The sequence below is a fragment of the Sminthopsis crassicaudata genome, chromosome 2 (assembly GCF_048593235.1).
Source record: "Sminthopsis crassicaudata isolate SCR6 chromosome 2, ASM4859323v1, whole genome shotgun sequence".
NCBI lineage: Eukaryota > Metazoa > Chordata > Mammalia > Dasyuromorphia > Dasyuridae > Sminthopsis > Sminthopsis crassicaudata.
The window spans coordinates 225,797,864-225,814,514 of NC_133618.1; the positions used below are offsets into that span (position 1 = coordinate 225,797,864).

The 16,651-nt window shown below is 36.0% G+C and overlaps 2 protein-coding genes across 2 annotated transcripts in view; both read right to left on the bottom strand.

The window, feature by feature from the left end:
* The window catches only part of GCKR (glucokinase regulator), a 34,914-nt gene extending 24,961 nt beyond the window's left edge, over positions 1 to 9,953 (bottom strand). The window contains 9 exon segments of the mRNA XM_074284748.1: positions 3,102 to 3,211; positions 6,233 to 6,323; positions 7,020 to 7,073; positions 7,245 to 7,311; positions 7,395 to 7,468; positions 7,822 to 7,857; positions 7,859 to 7,975; positions 9,127 to 9,282; positions 9,822 to 9,953. Of these exon segments, the coding sequence (XP_074140849.1) occupies positions 3,102 to 3,211; positions 6,233 to 6,323; positions 7,020 to 7,073; positions 7,245 to 7,311; positions 7,395 to 7,468; positions 7,822 to 7,857; positions 7,859 to 7,975; positions 9,127 to 9,282; positions 9,822 to 9,881 (765 nt within the window). The 5' untranslated portion in view covers positions 9,882 to 9,953.
* ZNF512 (zinc finger protein 512) overlaps positions 1 to 16,651 on the bottom strand; it is a 143,132-nt gene that overhangs the window by 98,816 nt on the left and 27,665 nt on the right. The gene's annotated exons all lie outside the window — the stretch shown is intronic.

Sequence of the window (16,651 nt, forward strand, 5' to 3'; positions counted from 1 at the left end):
TATAATAAAAGACCACAGATCTTGGAATACTATATATTGAAGATCAAAAGAACTAGGGTTACAGCTGAAAACTAATCATAATCCTGAATGGAAAAAAAATTTAATATTCAACAAATTGCCACACTTTCAGGATTTTGTTGCAAGAAACCTTGAACTTAATAGAAAAACTGAAATATGAGACACAATGAGAAATATAAGGTAAATAACAACTAATTTCAAGGGATTCAATAAGAACAAACTATGTTTTATACATGGAAATGTAAACCATTTGTCTAATATTGTCATTAAGAATTAGGTAGTTCAAAAGAAAGACTGGGGTAAAGCTGAATATGATATAATTCTAAAAAGCAAAATTGCATAGGAAAAGGTAAAAATAATAATTATGTTATACAAATGAGGTGCAATAGCAAGAACTAATACAAAGAAATTGGATATGGGAGGTGGAGTGGTAGCTTTGAGATCACACTCCCATTGGGAATGGCTTAAAGAGGGAACAATACATATATACATATCTCTAAAAGGACATAAAACCTTTCCAAATTTATAAAGAAATTAGAACAGGGAAAATAAAGAAATAGGAGAGGAAAGGAATAGGGTAAGATTCAGTATGGAAAGGTGTGTAGATTAAATGGAAATGGGATAAAGAAGGAGGGAAAGGGTTAGGGGAGATTCCTGGGGAGGAGGAGTAGTAATACAAAATAGATGTTAAAGTAATATAGAAAAGGCATCAGGGATAGGGAAGAAGAGGTACACACAAATACAATAATAATGATCAGAAGTAGAATTTCTTAGAGAAAAAAAGCAAGGGTAGTAATCATTGATCTCAAAGTTAAAATTAAAATAATCAAAAGAGAAAAATAGGGATACTATAGTATATATATATATATATATATATATATATTAGCATATATGCAGTATATATGTCAGCCATATTAATATTGTTTTAGACTACTCAAAACAACTAGATACTAAGGGTTAAAATATTTCTGTGGTATAAGAAATGAGTTAGTAGATTTTGAAAAATTTGAAAAGATTTGGATCTAAGAAGAATAATATTATACACCTTCAGAAAAACAGAGGGCAAACAAGCATAGTGTAACCTTACACAGAAACATATGAATGTATGTCTATATCTATGCAGAATTATAGGTATCTATGTATATATAGGTATAGTTATGTGTATATGCACATGTATAAAGATATATGTGTATTATATATGTTTGTATACACACACATAAATATATTTATGCTTAACTATAGCCTGCGTGGGTGGAGGGAAAGGAAGTAAAAAGTACATAATAGAAAACAAAAGAAAACTTACAAGGAAGCAAAGAAAAAAATGTACATTTCTGAATACGTCTTCTATTATTATATACACTTTTTTGAAATAGAAATTTACTGCTATACATTTTAAATCTTCCCTTATGTTCTTCTTTGCACATGACAATGTTTTTTCTATTTAAGTTTTAAACAAATATATTTTGTAAAAAATGATGATGAGGGAGAGAGGGAAAGAGAAAAAAGAGAGAGAAAGAGAATGGATTCCTTTTTGTTGGAAACAGTGAACCTATGGGGCAGCTAGATGGCACAGGGGATAGAATACCAGCTCTGAAGTCAGGAGGAACTGAGTTAAAATCTACCCTTAGATAATTAACACTCATTAGCTGTATGACTCTAGGCAAGTTACTTAACTCCAACTGCCTCGCAGAAAGATGGAAATGGTGTACCTATAGTCTAGAGGAAGAGTATTATGGTGGAAATGGTTGGCTTTCATGTTAAAAGACTATTCTTCTCCCCCTTTGTTTTTTTGTTTTCTTTTTTCATCTAAAAACTGTTGTTTCACATGCATAGGATAGGTAATGATATCACATCAGTAGTTCCTCCATATACTAAGCAAACATAGCAACATAGGGAGAAATCTAGATTGAGACAAAAATAAAGCTGGATGGTGGCCAAGGTACAAGTTAGAGAAGATACCTCAGGGAAGAGATGTGGGAGGCCAGGAGGCTGGAAAAAGGACTTTCTCCAGTTTGATAGAGGGAAGCAGAAAGAGTGGGAAGACATACAGGTGTGCACTATTTTTAAAAACACATGGATCCAAACTTAGAAGGTGAATTCATTTTTTGGGGCTGAACTTATGATTTCACTGGTATAAGGAATTTCAGATGAGGTAGCAATAAAATAAGTCTGAACCTGCTTGAAATTTGGAGAGTTGCCTGGGTCACTGAAACGTTAAGTGTATGCCTTGTGGTATAAGTCAGAGGTGGGACTGGAACCCAGGTTTTCCTGACTGAGGCCATCTCTGTATCTACTATCTGACTTAGTGGTTATTTATATTATATTAACCAATTTTTCTATAGGGATTACCAACCTTAATTAAGAGTGTCATTTTACTAATATAGCCTATGATTTAACATTTTCATAATATTCTCTTCATTGGTAGAGAATGATAATTGGAGACATAAAAAGTAACATATTTGGTCTTCAGGAAGTAGGGAGAGAGTCAGTGTTACACTAATTACAATCATTAACATAAAGATTAAAAGGGAGAAGTGAGAAATAGAACTAAAGTATTAGATATTGGTTGTTCATTAAAAGGGCAACTAGATAGTGTAGAGAATAGAGCCTGAAAGTCACCACGACCTGAATTCAAATCCTGTCTAAGACATTAACTAGCTAGATGACTCTAGGCAAATCACAGAACTCTGCTTGCCTCAGTTTCCTCATCTGTAAAATGAGCTAGAGAAGGAAATGACAACCGCTCCAATATCTTTGCCAAGGAAATTCCAAATGGATCACAAAGAGCCAAACATGACTGAACAAAAATAATCTAATTGAGAATCAGAAATAAAGATTAAAATATCTAGAAAGTTAAAATGGGAATGACTATAAAACACACCGTCTTTTTCAATAATTCAACTGATGCTCAACTTTTCATAAAATGAGGAATCACTGTCCTCCAAATGTGGACATTTCAGAGCACCTTGAAGAGCACACAGATTTGCATGTAAGCAGAAAATTTAGAAAGGCAGATAATCCCCAAAGGGTAAGATAGGGGCAAAGGCCCAGGCAGAGGAAGAAAGAAGTTGGAAAGAGCTTACTCCAATTGCAGGGTTGAGTACAAAAGCTTTCTGCTTCTCTTGTAGCTTCTGCATCCGTTGTGCAATTTCACAGAATGTAGAATTCCAGTCCTCAATGGGATCATTTCTGGGCCCAAAAAGACAGAAGTTTGATGGGTGGGAGTGAATGACTGGGGTCAGATGTAAGGTTTCTGCTTTGACTTTCCATGGCAGCGCTATGTTCCCAAGCCTCTCTAGCTTGGGACATTTAGTCCAGTAGGGAGCCATCACAGTAATAAATATGTGCTACCCTGGCAAGCTGTGGGCATTGTGTCGCCCTGGCCACATGCATGTGTTCCCTCCTCCTACCACATTGGGCATGTGTGAGGGAGAGTGAGCCCCAGAATTATGAAGGGAACATTTTGTTACTACTATTCACTCTGTGCCATTTCAGTAAACGCCTTTGCATTGAGCTAATTGTAAACCTAGCTGGAGAACTACAGTTTTTAGGAATATGGACCCACAGAATACTTTGAACCTAAAGCAGCTTTTCCCCAGGGAATTCAACCTTCAAAAATAAGTTGAGAGGAGGGAGTCCAAAGAGGCACTACACTGAGAGAGGAAATATTTTCAAAAGCACAGCTACTCAAAAGAACCCTCATGTAATGGAAAAACCGTTCCTACAATAGCTTGCAATGTGATCTTGGGAGAAAATTTTGTAAATCCAGCTCCTAATACAGTGCCTTGAATTTAATAAGCATCTGAAAATATTTGCTTAGTAGAAATAAATTGAAGTAATTTAACTTCTGGGAGTCTCAGTTTCTTGATCTGTGAAATGAAAATATCAATAATACTTGAATCATCTTCCTCAGAGTCATTCCAAAGATCAAATAAGATAATGTATGTAAAGTAATTTGTAATGTGAGTTATTATAAGTGCTACTACTAATAATATCTTTCCATTTCCAAACCTAAAGATCACCTGTTCATCTTATTCATTGCCAATGCTGACTGTGTGGCTAGCCATACCCTTTGGATAGCCCTTGCAAGATCAGTACCATAAGAATATTAAAAATACTATTACACATTAGAAATACTATACTGTATTAGGCCCATCCAGACAAGTTCATTTATCTTACAGCATATATATAAGCATATATATGAAAATCTGTGAATACTGAAATATACTAGTGACGAGAAAATTATTGAAGGACTATCAGTAAAGATTAGGGCCTACTAGATAGAGACATCTTCCTTCATTTAATTAAAGTGGGAGCAAATTATAAGGTGTTAAGATGTATAGAAGATGTATATTTGAATAAATGTTTGTTAATAAATAAATGAACAAATGGATAAATAAGCATATGAGTGTGTGAGTGAATGAATTAGGCTATCTTTGGCTACATGGGCATGAATTATCAAACTGAATTGAAAAAATAATTATATAAAGGTTCAGCTGATACATAATAAATATTCATTAATATTGTCATTGAATAATAATAATAATGAATGATAATAGTCATTGAAAATGTGAAAGAAAAATAATAATTATCTTCCATTATATTATCCATTAATTTATTTCACCCTTTCCTGAAGTTACATTTTCTACATTCATGGATTTACTACCTGCTATATTAAATAGTTTATCCTGTGAATAGTTCCCTGTGTAATTTGTTGCCAAGGTTCCTCAATTTTATTTTTGTACCATCTCTCAAATACATTCCTTTCTCTGCTCTGACACTACCAACCCACTGTGGTATAGGAGCTTGTCAGTTCATGCCTGAACTATAGCAATGGCCTGATGGTTTGATTTCCCTGACCCAAGTCTCTCCTCACTCTAATCCATCCTCCATTCAGCTGTCAAAGTGCTTCCTAAAACCCAGGTCTGACCATGTTATCCCCCTCCTTAATCAACAGTGGCAAGTCCTCCAGCATCCAAAACCTTCATAACTCACTCCACCTCCACCACTTTTTCTGCCTTCTTACATCTTACCCCTCACATACATGTCTCCCAGTGCTGAGCATTTTCATTAACTATACCTGTATCTGAAATGCTCTCCCTTCTCATGTATTTCTTTAAATTCTAGCTAAAATCCCACCTTCTACAGGAAGCCTTTCCTAATGCCCTTTAATTCTAATGCCTTCCCTCTAATGATTTTCTCCCATTTTTTCTGTATATAGCTTGTTTCTACATCTATCTTGTTTCCACTATTAGGCTGTGGGCTCCTTGAGGGCAGGTTTAAGTAAATGTCTGTTGAAATGACTAGCATAACTTCAGGAGATGTATAGTTTCATAAGTAGACAAAGTAGGCTATACCTGCATGGTAAACTTATTTGCTCATAAACACCACTTGATATTTTAAATTTCCCTCAGTCATATTGTCCAAATTGAATCAATTTAAGATTAATTTATGTTAATAAATGTCTTCTTTTAAATTATGTACAGCCCTGGGAAGGTTAAAAGTATTAGTCATTTACATGTGAGTGTACATTAGACTAGACTGGAGTATTTTAGAGTTAAAAAGGACTACTAGCCCTGCCTAATTCAGGAATCACTTCTTCTTCTTCTTCCTTCTTCTTCTTCTTCTTCTTCTTCTTCTTCTTCTTCTTCTTCTTCTTCTTCTTCTTCTTCTTCTTCTTCTTCTTCTTCTTCTTCTTCTTCTTCTTCTTCTTCTTCTTCTTCTTCTTCTTCTTCTTCTTCTTCTTCTTCTTCTTCTTCTTCTTCTTCTTCTTCTTCTTCTTCTTCTTCTTCTTGTTTTTTTTGTCACATCATTTGGGGTTAAGTGACTTGCCCAGAGTCACACAGCTAAGAAGTGTTAAATGTCTGAAGCTGAATTTCAATTCAAGTCCTCCTGACTCCAGAATGGGCATTCTAGCTCCTGTACTATCTAGCTGCCTCTATAGGAATCATTCTCCATGACTAATCATCTAGCCTCAGAGAACTTATAAAAATAGGGAGTTTATTAATCCAGGAGTCAAAAGACGTTAAGAGTTTAATTTCTCCAATAACTAGTTGAGATCTTCCCCAACCACCAGACCAAGTAATAGAGCAGAAAGACCTGAAGATGTAATTAGCCCCTCTCCCTTCAGGAAATATACCCGTTTCACCTACCATAAGCTTTCACCTTTTCAGGTGGAAGATTCCTGATATTTCTCTTCAGAAGACTCATTTAGCCATGTTTACTGGATTGAACCCAACTAGAACAGGCAAGAAAATGTCTGAATTATTCATACAGAAATCCATCTGACCAGCCACAAAAGGAGCCTGAGATAAGGGAAGAGAATGAGAGGAAATGAATAATGAAAACAAATTTTTTTTAATTAAATAGACGTAAACTAGCCTATAAGCTCTCAGAAGAAAGAGATTTTATTTTATACTTCTTCTATATCCCTAGATATAACTAGATGTCTAGCTTAACACAAGCACCAAGGTAGGCACAAAATCAATACCTACAGAATAATGCTATTGCTGCAATATGTGTGTTCTGTTCTCACATTCACAGAATTAGGACAGAATTAGTGGGATGAAGGACCAAGTACATCAATGAGTCAAGTATCCATGATTTCACAGATGTGGGAACTTCCTCTACCATATGCCAAGCATTATACGACTAAACATTAATCTTACCTCAGATAGCTTTTTAAACTTCTCTTAACCTTAGTTTCCTCATCCATAAAATGTGAATAATAAAATTAAATGAGATAACAGATGTAAATTATTCTGCAAACTTATGGTCTTAGATAATGATCTAAAGCTCAGAACCAAAGGCAGAACGGAGACCTTTCCTGACACCTAGTTAAGCACCCTATCCCCTTACTACAATCCTTCTGAAGCCTTGAGATCATGTTAATGCTGTCTATTATCTTCTTCCAGACTTCAGATCCATCCTCTTCCTCATTATCTCCCCATCCCCATCCTCCTTACAAAACCTTTCCATTCCACTCCTTTATTCATACTCACAGAGAGTCCAACAGAAATGCCAATGACAATCACTTGTTTCTTTCCTGCAGTGACCTAGAAGAGACAGAGGATATCATGGTTTCTGGGGTAGTTGGATAAGGAGACCCACATCTTAGAAGTTCAGGGGGTGCAAGAAAGGACACAAATGAGAAAAGGTGATGAGGGAACTCGCTACGGTCAAGAGCTATTGTCCATCCAAGGGATCTGACGTTGGCTGTCTCTGACCTTCTTCAGTTCTTCAATCCCATGCAAGGCGCTGTCCTCAGTTCCCTCCCTAGAGGCTACCACAGACCTGAGAGGACAAACTCATGGTCAGTGGTCCTCCTGGGACATTAAGGAGTTGAGAACCCTAAAGAGGTCAAAAGTTCCCCTTACCTGTCATCCCCTGCAATGAGGTAGGTATAGAGAGGTTTCTGTCCCAAGCCTTTCATCAACTGGTTGAAGGAAACCTGTCAGGGAACAAGGAGGTAAGGAAGCTTGAATTTTAACTCTTAGAGACTAGAGACTGGGTAATTCTATTTGTATAAGACTTACCTCAGCTTCACATGGAGTGAGACGCTTAAATGTTTTTTCATGAGGGTAAATTGGAAAAATAAGATAGCTGGAGTGTGAGGAGATGTCTAGGATGTGGTCCAAGAGAACTGAACACCAGGGAAAATATAAGAGGGCTGGGGAAGAGGGGCAGTAACCATGATCAGGATGAGCGTTTTATTTGGGAATTCAGATCAGCTGGACTTCTAGGCAGGGGTGGGGGTGACAGTGGATATGGAGTTAACAGCATTATTGGGATGAAAACACTCACTGACATAAGAAATGCCATCCGACCAGAGGTTCCCCCCTCCACTCAAAACAACAAGCCCCCCTTCAGGATCCTAAGAAGTAACACACCCATAACTATTACCAAGATCTGGTTTCAAAGAAGAAATGGAAATGGTGTAAAGAGAAGCACCCCACTTCTCTCATCTCATCCCCATATATAAATGAGAAATACAAATGAGAAGCAGTGAAATCTAGAGCACAAAGAGGTAGCCTTGGCGTCAGGAAAACTTGACATAAGTTACCATGAACAAGCACTCAATCCAGCTACTCTCAGTTACAAATGGATTGCTAATCTGCATCTGTGGAGGAAGTTTCCACACTAGGAGTTCTTTGGATCAATTAACCCAACTCCGCATTTGGCTGAAAGCTAATTGAGACAAGATAACCCAGAGAGGTTAATGATGTTGCCCAAAGTCATACAGCTGATCGTTGGCAGACATGATTTAAAACAGCTGTGTCTTCAGAACATACACATTTCTAGTATGTAGCCTGTCTCTCTGTCATGAAGGTGGAATTTGGGGCAATGGTAAGCAACAACCCTGGATTAGGTTAGAATGGTTTTAATACCAATAAGCAGAGGAGGTAATGCTAATTCAACTGAGAATTTCACATGGGGCCTCCCTTATCACCTCAGAACAAGGAGTAGAACATGTTTTCTGATTGTACTCAAAGGCCTTGAGTGGCTGGAAACTCAGCTTTACATCGGAGTCTGCTGTCAGCTGTCATATCCTGCAATGCTGAAGTGATGGGGTCAAGAAGCATGGAGCAGCAGCAAAACAGAACTGGGGTTCTAGAAACCAACCAGGAGGGTGTGCTCAGGACAAAGAAGGTGGAAAGATGACTGCAGCATCAGTAAGTTTGCTGGAGTTTCAGAAACCAGTTTTAACTAAAATTGGGTATAGTTTAAACATTAAGCACACTCAAGTTTTGTTAAGAGGAGACAGGCCCAGGAAAGTAGATCTTAGATTCCTCTGACTATTGTTTCTTTATACCTAGTGACAGCACAAGCCCAGAGGGACTGGGGTAAAAAGGAGTGAACTGGAGGGTCCAGGATTGAACCGTGAATCCTGAAGGTAAAGTCATGCAGTGGAGCTAAGAGAACCAGGAAAACATAATGACAAATGATAGAAGAGGGGAGAAGAAAAATATAATATTAAGCTGAACTAGGGGATTGGGATCCAAGGGCAGAAAACCATTGTCAAGAATGGGGGGAAGGAGGTATCTAGTTAGAGATTAGATTAGGAATGTATAAACTGGTATACATAGGTTGAGGCTATTAAGGAGTTACCTGGTAGGCCGGCATTATTTGTCCTTCCTCCTGGAAGATCTCAGCATCGCACTGCCCCAGGAGCTGTACAATTTGTTCAGCATTTGCCTTATCTAAATCCTGAGTCAGAGCATTTGACTTTTCTGTGATTGGCAAGGATGCTTCATATCCAGATAACTAGAAGGGAGATACACCAATCAACAAGAAGAATTTACCACTATGTGCCAGGCACTAGGAGCTCAGGATACAAATACAAAATTGAGACAATCTTTGCTCTTAAGGAGCCTGTGTTCTACTGGATAAGATACCATATATTCACAATAAGTAAATAAAATACACATGCAAATAAAGCTATTTCAGAGAGAAAGACTGCAATATGTTATCAACCAATTGCCTGAGTGAATCAGGTAAAGTCTCTCATAGGAAGAGCATCAAGCTGAACTTTCAGAAATAGGACCGAAATGGTCCCATCTCATGCCTCTTTACTTGGGGAGCATTGACAGGCATAAGGGTATACAGGGAGTGGACACAGACTCAAGTACTAGATCCCTCTTTGGTACCTTTATTTCACTGGGGGGAGGGAAGGGGGTGAAGAACTAGAATGGATAAGGGAATGAAAATGGGGTGGGAGGACAGAACAGAGGATGAAGAGCCCCTTGAGCTAAACTAATGGAGAGTTTTGGGGGAAGGATGTAGACAGAGAGAAGTGGTTTTACCTCCCATTTGCCTGGCTCAGGGGTCTCGATCACATGTTGAAATCGTTTTGTCCCAAGCATGGTCTCAAACTCCAGCCACACTGTCTTGACTGACCCACGAGCTTCACAAAACCTTTCTTCTCTGACTGTGTTGATCCCATGTCCAGCTGACAGAGGCTTATCAGAGTTCCACTGATGATTAACCCGCTTCCCCTGGCCTTATGTACCTCCCTCTGGGGCACTTTTCCCTTACCCAAATCTCAGCTTTCTTCTCAACCTGAAAAATGCCACGGAAGAGAAGGACTGCCCTCTGAACTCTCTCCTAATATTTCCCCTCCCTCCTCTTCTCTTTGCCCCATACCCCAATCTTTTTGATTGTCTCTAGCCACAGTAGGGCCAACATTTAACTGTAGCAGCTTAGGGGGAATATGTCCTTTTCCTGGAGGTAAGGAAGGGCTACAGACTCAAAGGGAGGGAGACACAGCCCTGATTAGAACCAGGATTCTCTTGGAAATCAAGAGATCAGAGATCAGGGTCTTCTGGGATGTTCAGGATCAGAGGTTGAATGAACCCATAGATCAAACCTCTGTCACATGTTCAGATTACATGATCCTCCTCAACTCAGCACACACACATCCCTTCCATAGCACACACATCCCCAGAGAGGAAAAATAAAGGTTAAAGAGAGAACTCCAAATGTGAACAAAGTCCTACCATAGACATGGAAAAATATAAACTAAATGTACCATACTAAGATATTTAAGTCACGTCTCTGCCCCAGCTACAGCCTAGTTAGTGACCACAAAGAGACATCCTAAATGATTTTAAGAAATGTACAGAATAATGTATAAATAAATATCTAGCAAGGGTTGTACTCGAGCATTTCCCATGGATCTGGGTATTGATTCTGGCCCTTCTAAGTGAGACATGCTCTGGCCCTTTATTTTTTTTCCTATTGGTTTGAAATAATTTTTTTTCATTTTTAAAAAATTAAATCTTTTTATTTTCAAAACATATGCATACTGACTTTTGGACATGGCCACTATGGGAATTTGTTTGCTTGACTTTGCATGATTATTTTGCTTGTTTGCTAGTTTGAGGGTAAAAAGTGGAAAGACTGGTTTTTTGTTCATGTAATAAAACACATTCTTTTATGTACCTATATATTTATATACATGTGTATATGTATACACACAAATGTAAGAGTATAGTATTTGTCTGAGAGAGAGAGAGAGGGAGAGAGAAAATGAGAAAGAGAGAGAAAAAAGAGAGTGAGAAAGGGAAGGGGGAGGGAGAAAGCATGCAAATGTAAGTGCAAGACATACATTTTGGGACATGGCCAGTGACTGTATTCGCTGCAAGGTTTTATCTTTCCCTACAACTCCCCTAACCTCTGGTGGGGTGGAAGAAGGGAAAGAACATAAATCATAAATATTGCTAGTTGAACAACAACAAAAAAGTAAAATAAAAGTGACATTTAAAAATATGCATTTCTTATATACATATTTCTGCAATTATGCTACATAAGAAAAATCAAATCAAAAAGAAAAAATGATAAAGAAAATAAAATACTAGCAAACAACAACAAAAATAGTGAAAATGTGATCCACACTCAGTCCCCACAAATGGCTCTTTCCAGCACATGACCACTGGAATTGGTCTGAATCACCTCGATGCTGAAAAGAGTCATGTCCATCTGAATTGATCATCATATAATTTCATTGTTGCCATGTGCAATGTTCTCCTGGTTCTACTCACTTCATTTAACATCATGTAAGTCTCTCCAGGACTCTTGGAATCATCCTGCTAATCATTTTTTATAGAACAATAATATTCCATAATATTCATATACCATTACTTATTCAGCCATTCCCCAACTGATGGGCATCCATTCAGTTTCCAGTTTCTGGCCACTACAAGAAGGCTGCCACAAACATTTTTGTACATGCAGTTTCCTTTCCCTCCTTTAAGATCTTTTTGGGATATAAACCCAGTAGAAACATTGCTGGATCAAAGGGTATGCATAATTTGATAAGTTCTTTGGGCATAGTTCTAGATTGCTCTCTAGAATTGGTGAATCATTCCACAACTGTATCAACAATGTATAATGTCCCAGTTTTCCTACATCCCCTCCAACATTATTATCTTTTCCTGTCATCTTAGCCAATCTGAGAGGTGTGTAGTGGTATCTCAAAGTTGTCTTATTTTGCATTTTTCTGATCAGTAGTGATTTAAAGCATTTTTATATGACTAGTAATGGTTTTAATTTCTTCATCTGAACATTTTCTGTGCCCATTCTTTGATCATTTATCAATTGGAGAATGGCTTGTATTCTTATAAATTTGAGTCAATTCTCTATATATTTTAGAAATGAGGTCTTTATCAGAACCCTTAGATATAAATTTTTCCCAATTTACTGTTTCCCTTCTAATTTTATCTGCATTGGTTTTGTTTGTACTAAAACTTTTTAACTTAATATAATCAAAATTATTTATTTTGCATTCTATAATGTACTCTAGTTCTTTTTTTGGCTACAAATTCCTTCTTTTTCTTCTAATTTACTCTTTATGTCTAAAATACGAACCCATTTTGACCTTATCTTGGTATAGGGTATTAGGTGTGGGTTAATGTCTAGTTTCTGTCTGGTTCTTTAATAAAGGACATGGAATACTGGAAGGCCTCTTCATCCCCATGGTTGGGGATGTTATAACAAAGATGATCGGCAGCTGAGCCAAGAAAAGCTGTCCTCTGAGCAAGCCATAAAGTCTATAGAAAAATTACACCTTTCCCTCTTTTTAGTATATTACTTGAGACACAGAGAGCCTATCTCTTAGATTTCCAATAAGAACAGAGAAATTAACTGATTACAACTGAAACACTTCTCAGAAGAGAAAAAAATTCACCACTACTATGAGAATTTTGTAAGCAAAAATATTAGGATAAGATTTGAGGTGAATATTATATATTGCTTCATACCACCACAAAATTGTCTTTATATCCCTAAAGAGTATAATTGGAATTATGGGTTATTATTTTATATGTTAAATATAATGGAGAACTGGTTCTGAGCCTTTTGTGTTTTAAGTATTCCCTTTGTGGTAGATAAACTAAATTGCTATGTTATACCCAATAAATATTTTAAATACTGAGTATTTTTGCTAAAGAGGATGTGAGCTATATCTAAACTTTGTAGATATTTTCCCTGAGACTGTTGGGTGGAGTCATAATGAATCAGAGCAAATTTTTAAATTGCAAATAGAATATAGTACATAAACTCAGAGCATACATCTCCCTGTGATATCTTTTATGCTACTTCTCTTATGCAGTTCTCAGTTAGTAATGGGTTACTGCTTGCTCAATGTCACTCTGTTCCACATCATGTTGTTCTATGAATGACCCTCAGTTTTAAACATCAAAAATTGTGGCATTCAATGACACAGTCATAGTATATCACAAAAAGATTATTGCTCTGTGTGTGTGTGTGTATGTGGGGGGGATTAATGAAGATGATTAGGGCCATTAAAAGGGTGTTTTCCAAAGTTTTTTTTTTTTGAAGCTTTATTTGTTAATTTGGAGTACAAACTAAAATTTAATAGTTTATATGATATCTTATAAGAAACAAAGTTCTAAAAATTAAATTTGTGATGTAGATGACTTCTCTTAAATTTGAAATATAACCATTGTATTGAGAATCTATCCCTGTCACAGTTCTGCATTTGAAGTTTGTATGTTTTGATTTTAAAAAACAAAATTTGACTTTACAATTTGAAGTGATACTTTAATAATCTATATAAGTGATTTATGATTTGTGCACTATGCAAATCCATTAACTATTATGGTTCTATTGCATATTTGGAACCAATACAAACTTAGTCTTAAAACAAAATAATCATTTTTGCACTTGGATAGAGTGATTTAGAACATAAAAGCAAAATCAATTCCTTATTCAGTATGTTATTTCTATAAAATGTCATTTTTTTAAAACATGGAACACAACCACTCCCCAAAGAGAAACAATGGAATAGTCTATTGATTTGCCAAACAGAAGAGGAAGAAAACGTTTGTTATTAATCATGATGAATATTAAAATATATTATGTCGACTTTCTTAAACTCACTTAAACCATTCTCATAAATTGACAGTTATAATTCCCCTAATTTTAAAGAGACAGATTCATTGAAAATTGGAAAACTTTTGCAATGTTTCATTTCTGTACACTAACAGTAGATGTTAAGCAAGATAATTATAATATTGAACCTATGCTTTATACAAATGAGTAGTGTGCATGACTTTTTTTCATTTTTATTCAATCAATTGTTGGTGCTGACCTATCATTTGTCACTGTTGGTTAGTCTCACTGTAGAAAAAGGATTTTCTCCCTTTTGAAAAGAAGATTTTGCTGTTTGATTTTTATTTAACTTTAGAGATGTGATTTCAGGTTTGGGTCCTGGTGATTTAATGTCAAACTTTTCAAAAAAGCATCTCTTTTGTCTATAGGAGATCCTCTAAATATACATGTCAGATAATCATGGACAGGATAAAAATTCTTTTTTTTTACTCTTTTATTTTTCTGATAAATATACTGTACTTCTAATGGGAATAGGTTTTGGAACTGAAATATTTAGTGTTTTTTCCTTCATTTTATTTTGGTCACTTTATATGTAATGACAGAAACCAATCCCTCACTTCAGTTTTGTCATATTCTTCATAAAAGTAGTCATCACTTTTTGCAAGGATGAGCAAAGCAGTATCTCCCTGTGAAATGTTAAATAACATTTGGTGACTTTGACTAGTATATGGAAAGAGCTAAGTAAAAGATTGTTTTATTTTCTGCCTTTTAATCCTGTTTGATTTTGTTGCCATAAAATTGGGATTCTCTGAAACCTTTTCAAACTGTTTGGAATGATTACTTGGAAGTTAAACAATGTCAGCTAGAGAGCTGGCAAAGGATGAAGAGATTAGGCAAAATTTTGGTGGATATTTAAGAAAAGTGTCATGATCTTTCCCAACTATGCTGGGGGTTTTTCCCATAATTGCTGGATGTTAAGGTTTCCCTCTTCTGTCTGGATATTTATCTTGACAGAAGACAACCATCAGGAAATCAGATGATATTAAAACCATAAAAAACAGGGAAGGGAATCAAATAGTAAAAATTATCTGAACCTTTTTCTAATAGCAAAGAACTGGAAACAAATTATATGCCCATTGGTGAATAGCTAAACAAATTGTGTCACATGAATGCAATGGAACAATAAACATAATAAATATAGACAGCACTGGAAGACTTTTGTGAACTAATTCAAAGTGAAGTAAGCAAAACCAGGAAAATAATACACAATAAGGACTACAACAATGTAAACAGAACATTTAATAATAAAACAACCAAAATGTAATACAATTACATTATTAGAAAATTAGGGTTTCTTAACTAGAACTTGAACGAGGGAAATAAGAAAGCCTCTTCTGTTTTACCTCTCTATCAAGTCGTTGCAGAGGTAGGCATTTGTGGGTGTGAAACATATATTATGTAAGAATTTTTTACTATATTGGTTATTTTTGCTAAACCAGATTTTCCCTTTGTTTTTACTAATTGCCATGAATAATGGATTTCTAGAATAGGGAGTGGGGACAGATACATTGGGAAAGGTAGAAAATATAAAACTAATATATTTTCCATTGGCTTTCCAACAGAAACTATAGATACAGTTACTATCTCATTAAGAATCAAATGAAATATTATGGGAACAATACTTTTTTTGACAGCTGAAAATGTCTTGATATGAAGTATTTCTTCCAATGGAGTGAGGGGGAGTATGGAGGTTTTATTTTTGGTCTAGGAGAATTTTATGGCATCAGTTAGAAGTTGGCAAATACAGCATATTCAGGAAAGACTATTTCCTGTGATGACTAAAGAAAGAACAAAGAAAAAGGATTTACTTAGCTTATCCTCTAAGAGACTTTATTTAATTCTTACCTTGAAGGAAAAAATATGAAGAAAATTATTAAAAGACTAAAATCAATATTTGAAATGACCTAATTGTTAAATTATAGATGTGGAAATTTGAAATGATGCTAATTTACTCAGTCAAAATATTGTCAAGAATTGTCTATGTCTTTGTTTTATTAATGATTTAATTTGTTAATAAATTGTGTATGGATGACTACTACTGGGGAAAGAGATTTTTCCCCTTTCTTTTTAAAATAATATTTAGACTTCCAACTAAGACAGGTCTAAACAAAGGCAAACTGCCCAGCTCCAACAAATGTACTCTAGATCAACAACAAAATTTGCATCAAAACAGATAACAAATGAGAAATACAATGGGAAACTATAGCAAGTGATTTCTTTCACTCTAGAACTGTTAAAAAAAAAAAAATTCATCCAGGCAATAGGAGGGTTATTGGGCATGACAGGAAAAGTCAACTCCCATGAAAAAGATTTTCTCAGGGATATATGTAGGCTGCAAAGCTCTGTATTGTTGTAGCAATGAAAAGGGGGATCCTCAGAGTGATAAGAAAGCACAGGATGAGGACATTGGAAACTCCGAGGAGCAACAGCAAAAAGGCCATGGCAATAACCAGAGTTTAGGATAGTAATAATTAGACTAGCACAGCTTAGGCCCAGGAGCTCTGAGATCCCTAAACAATGTATCTTTAGATGCCAAAAAGCCCTGAAGATTTACCACTGATCCTCAAAGATATTTCGGGCCAAACACTGGAATATGAAGTTCAGCACACAAATCAGGGGACCTAGGGATAAATCAAGTACAGCTAACAATCCATCAAAGAATGGAGCAGAGAGTAAAACCTGGCTCTGGCACAAAGCCCCAATTTAAGAACTAAAGCTGGAG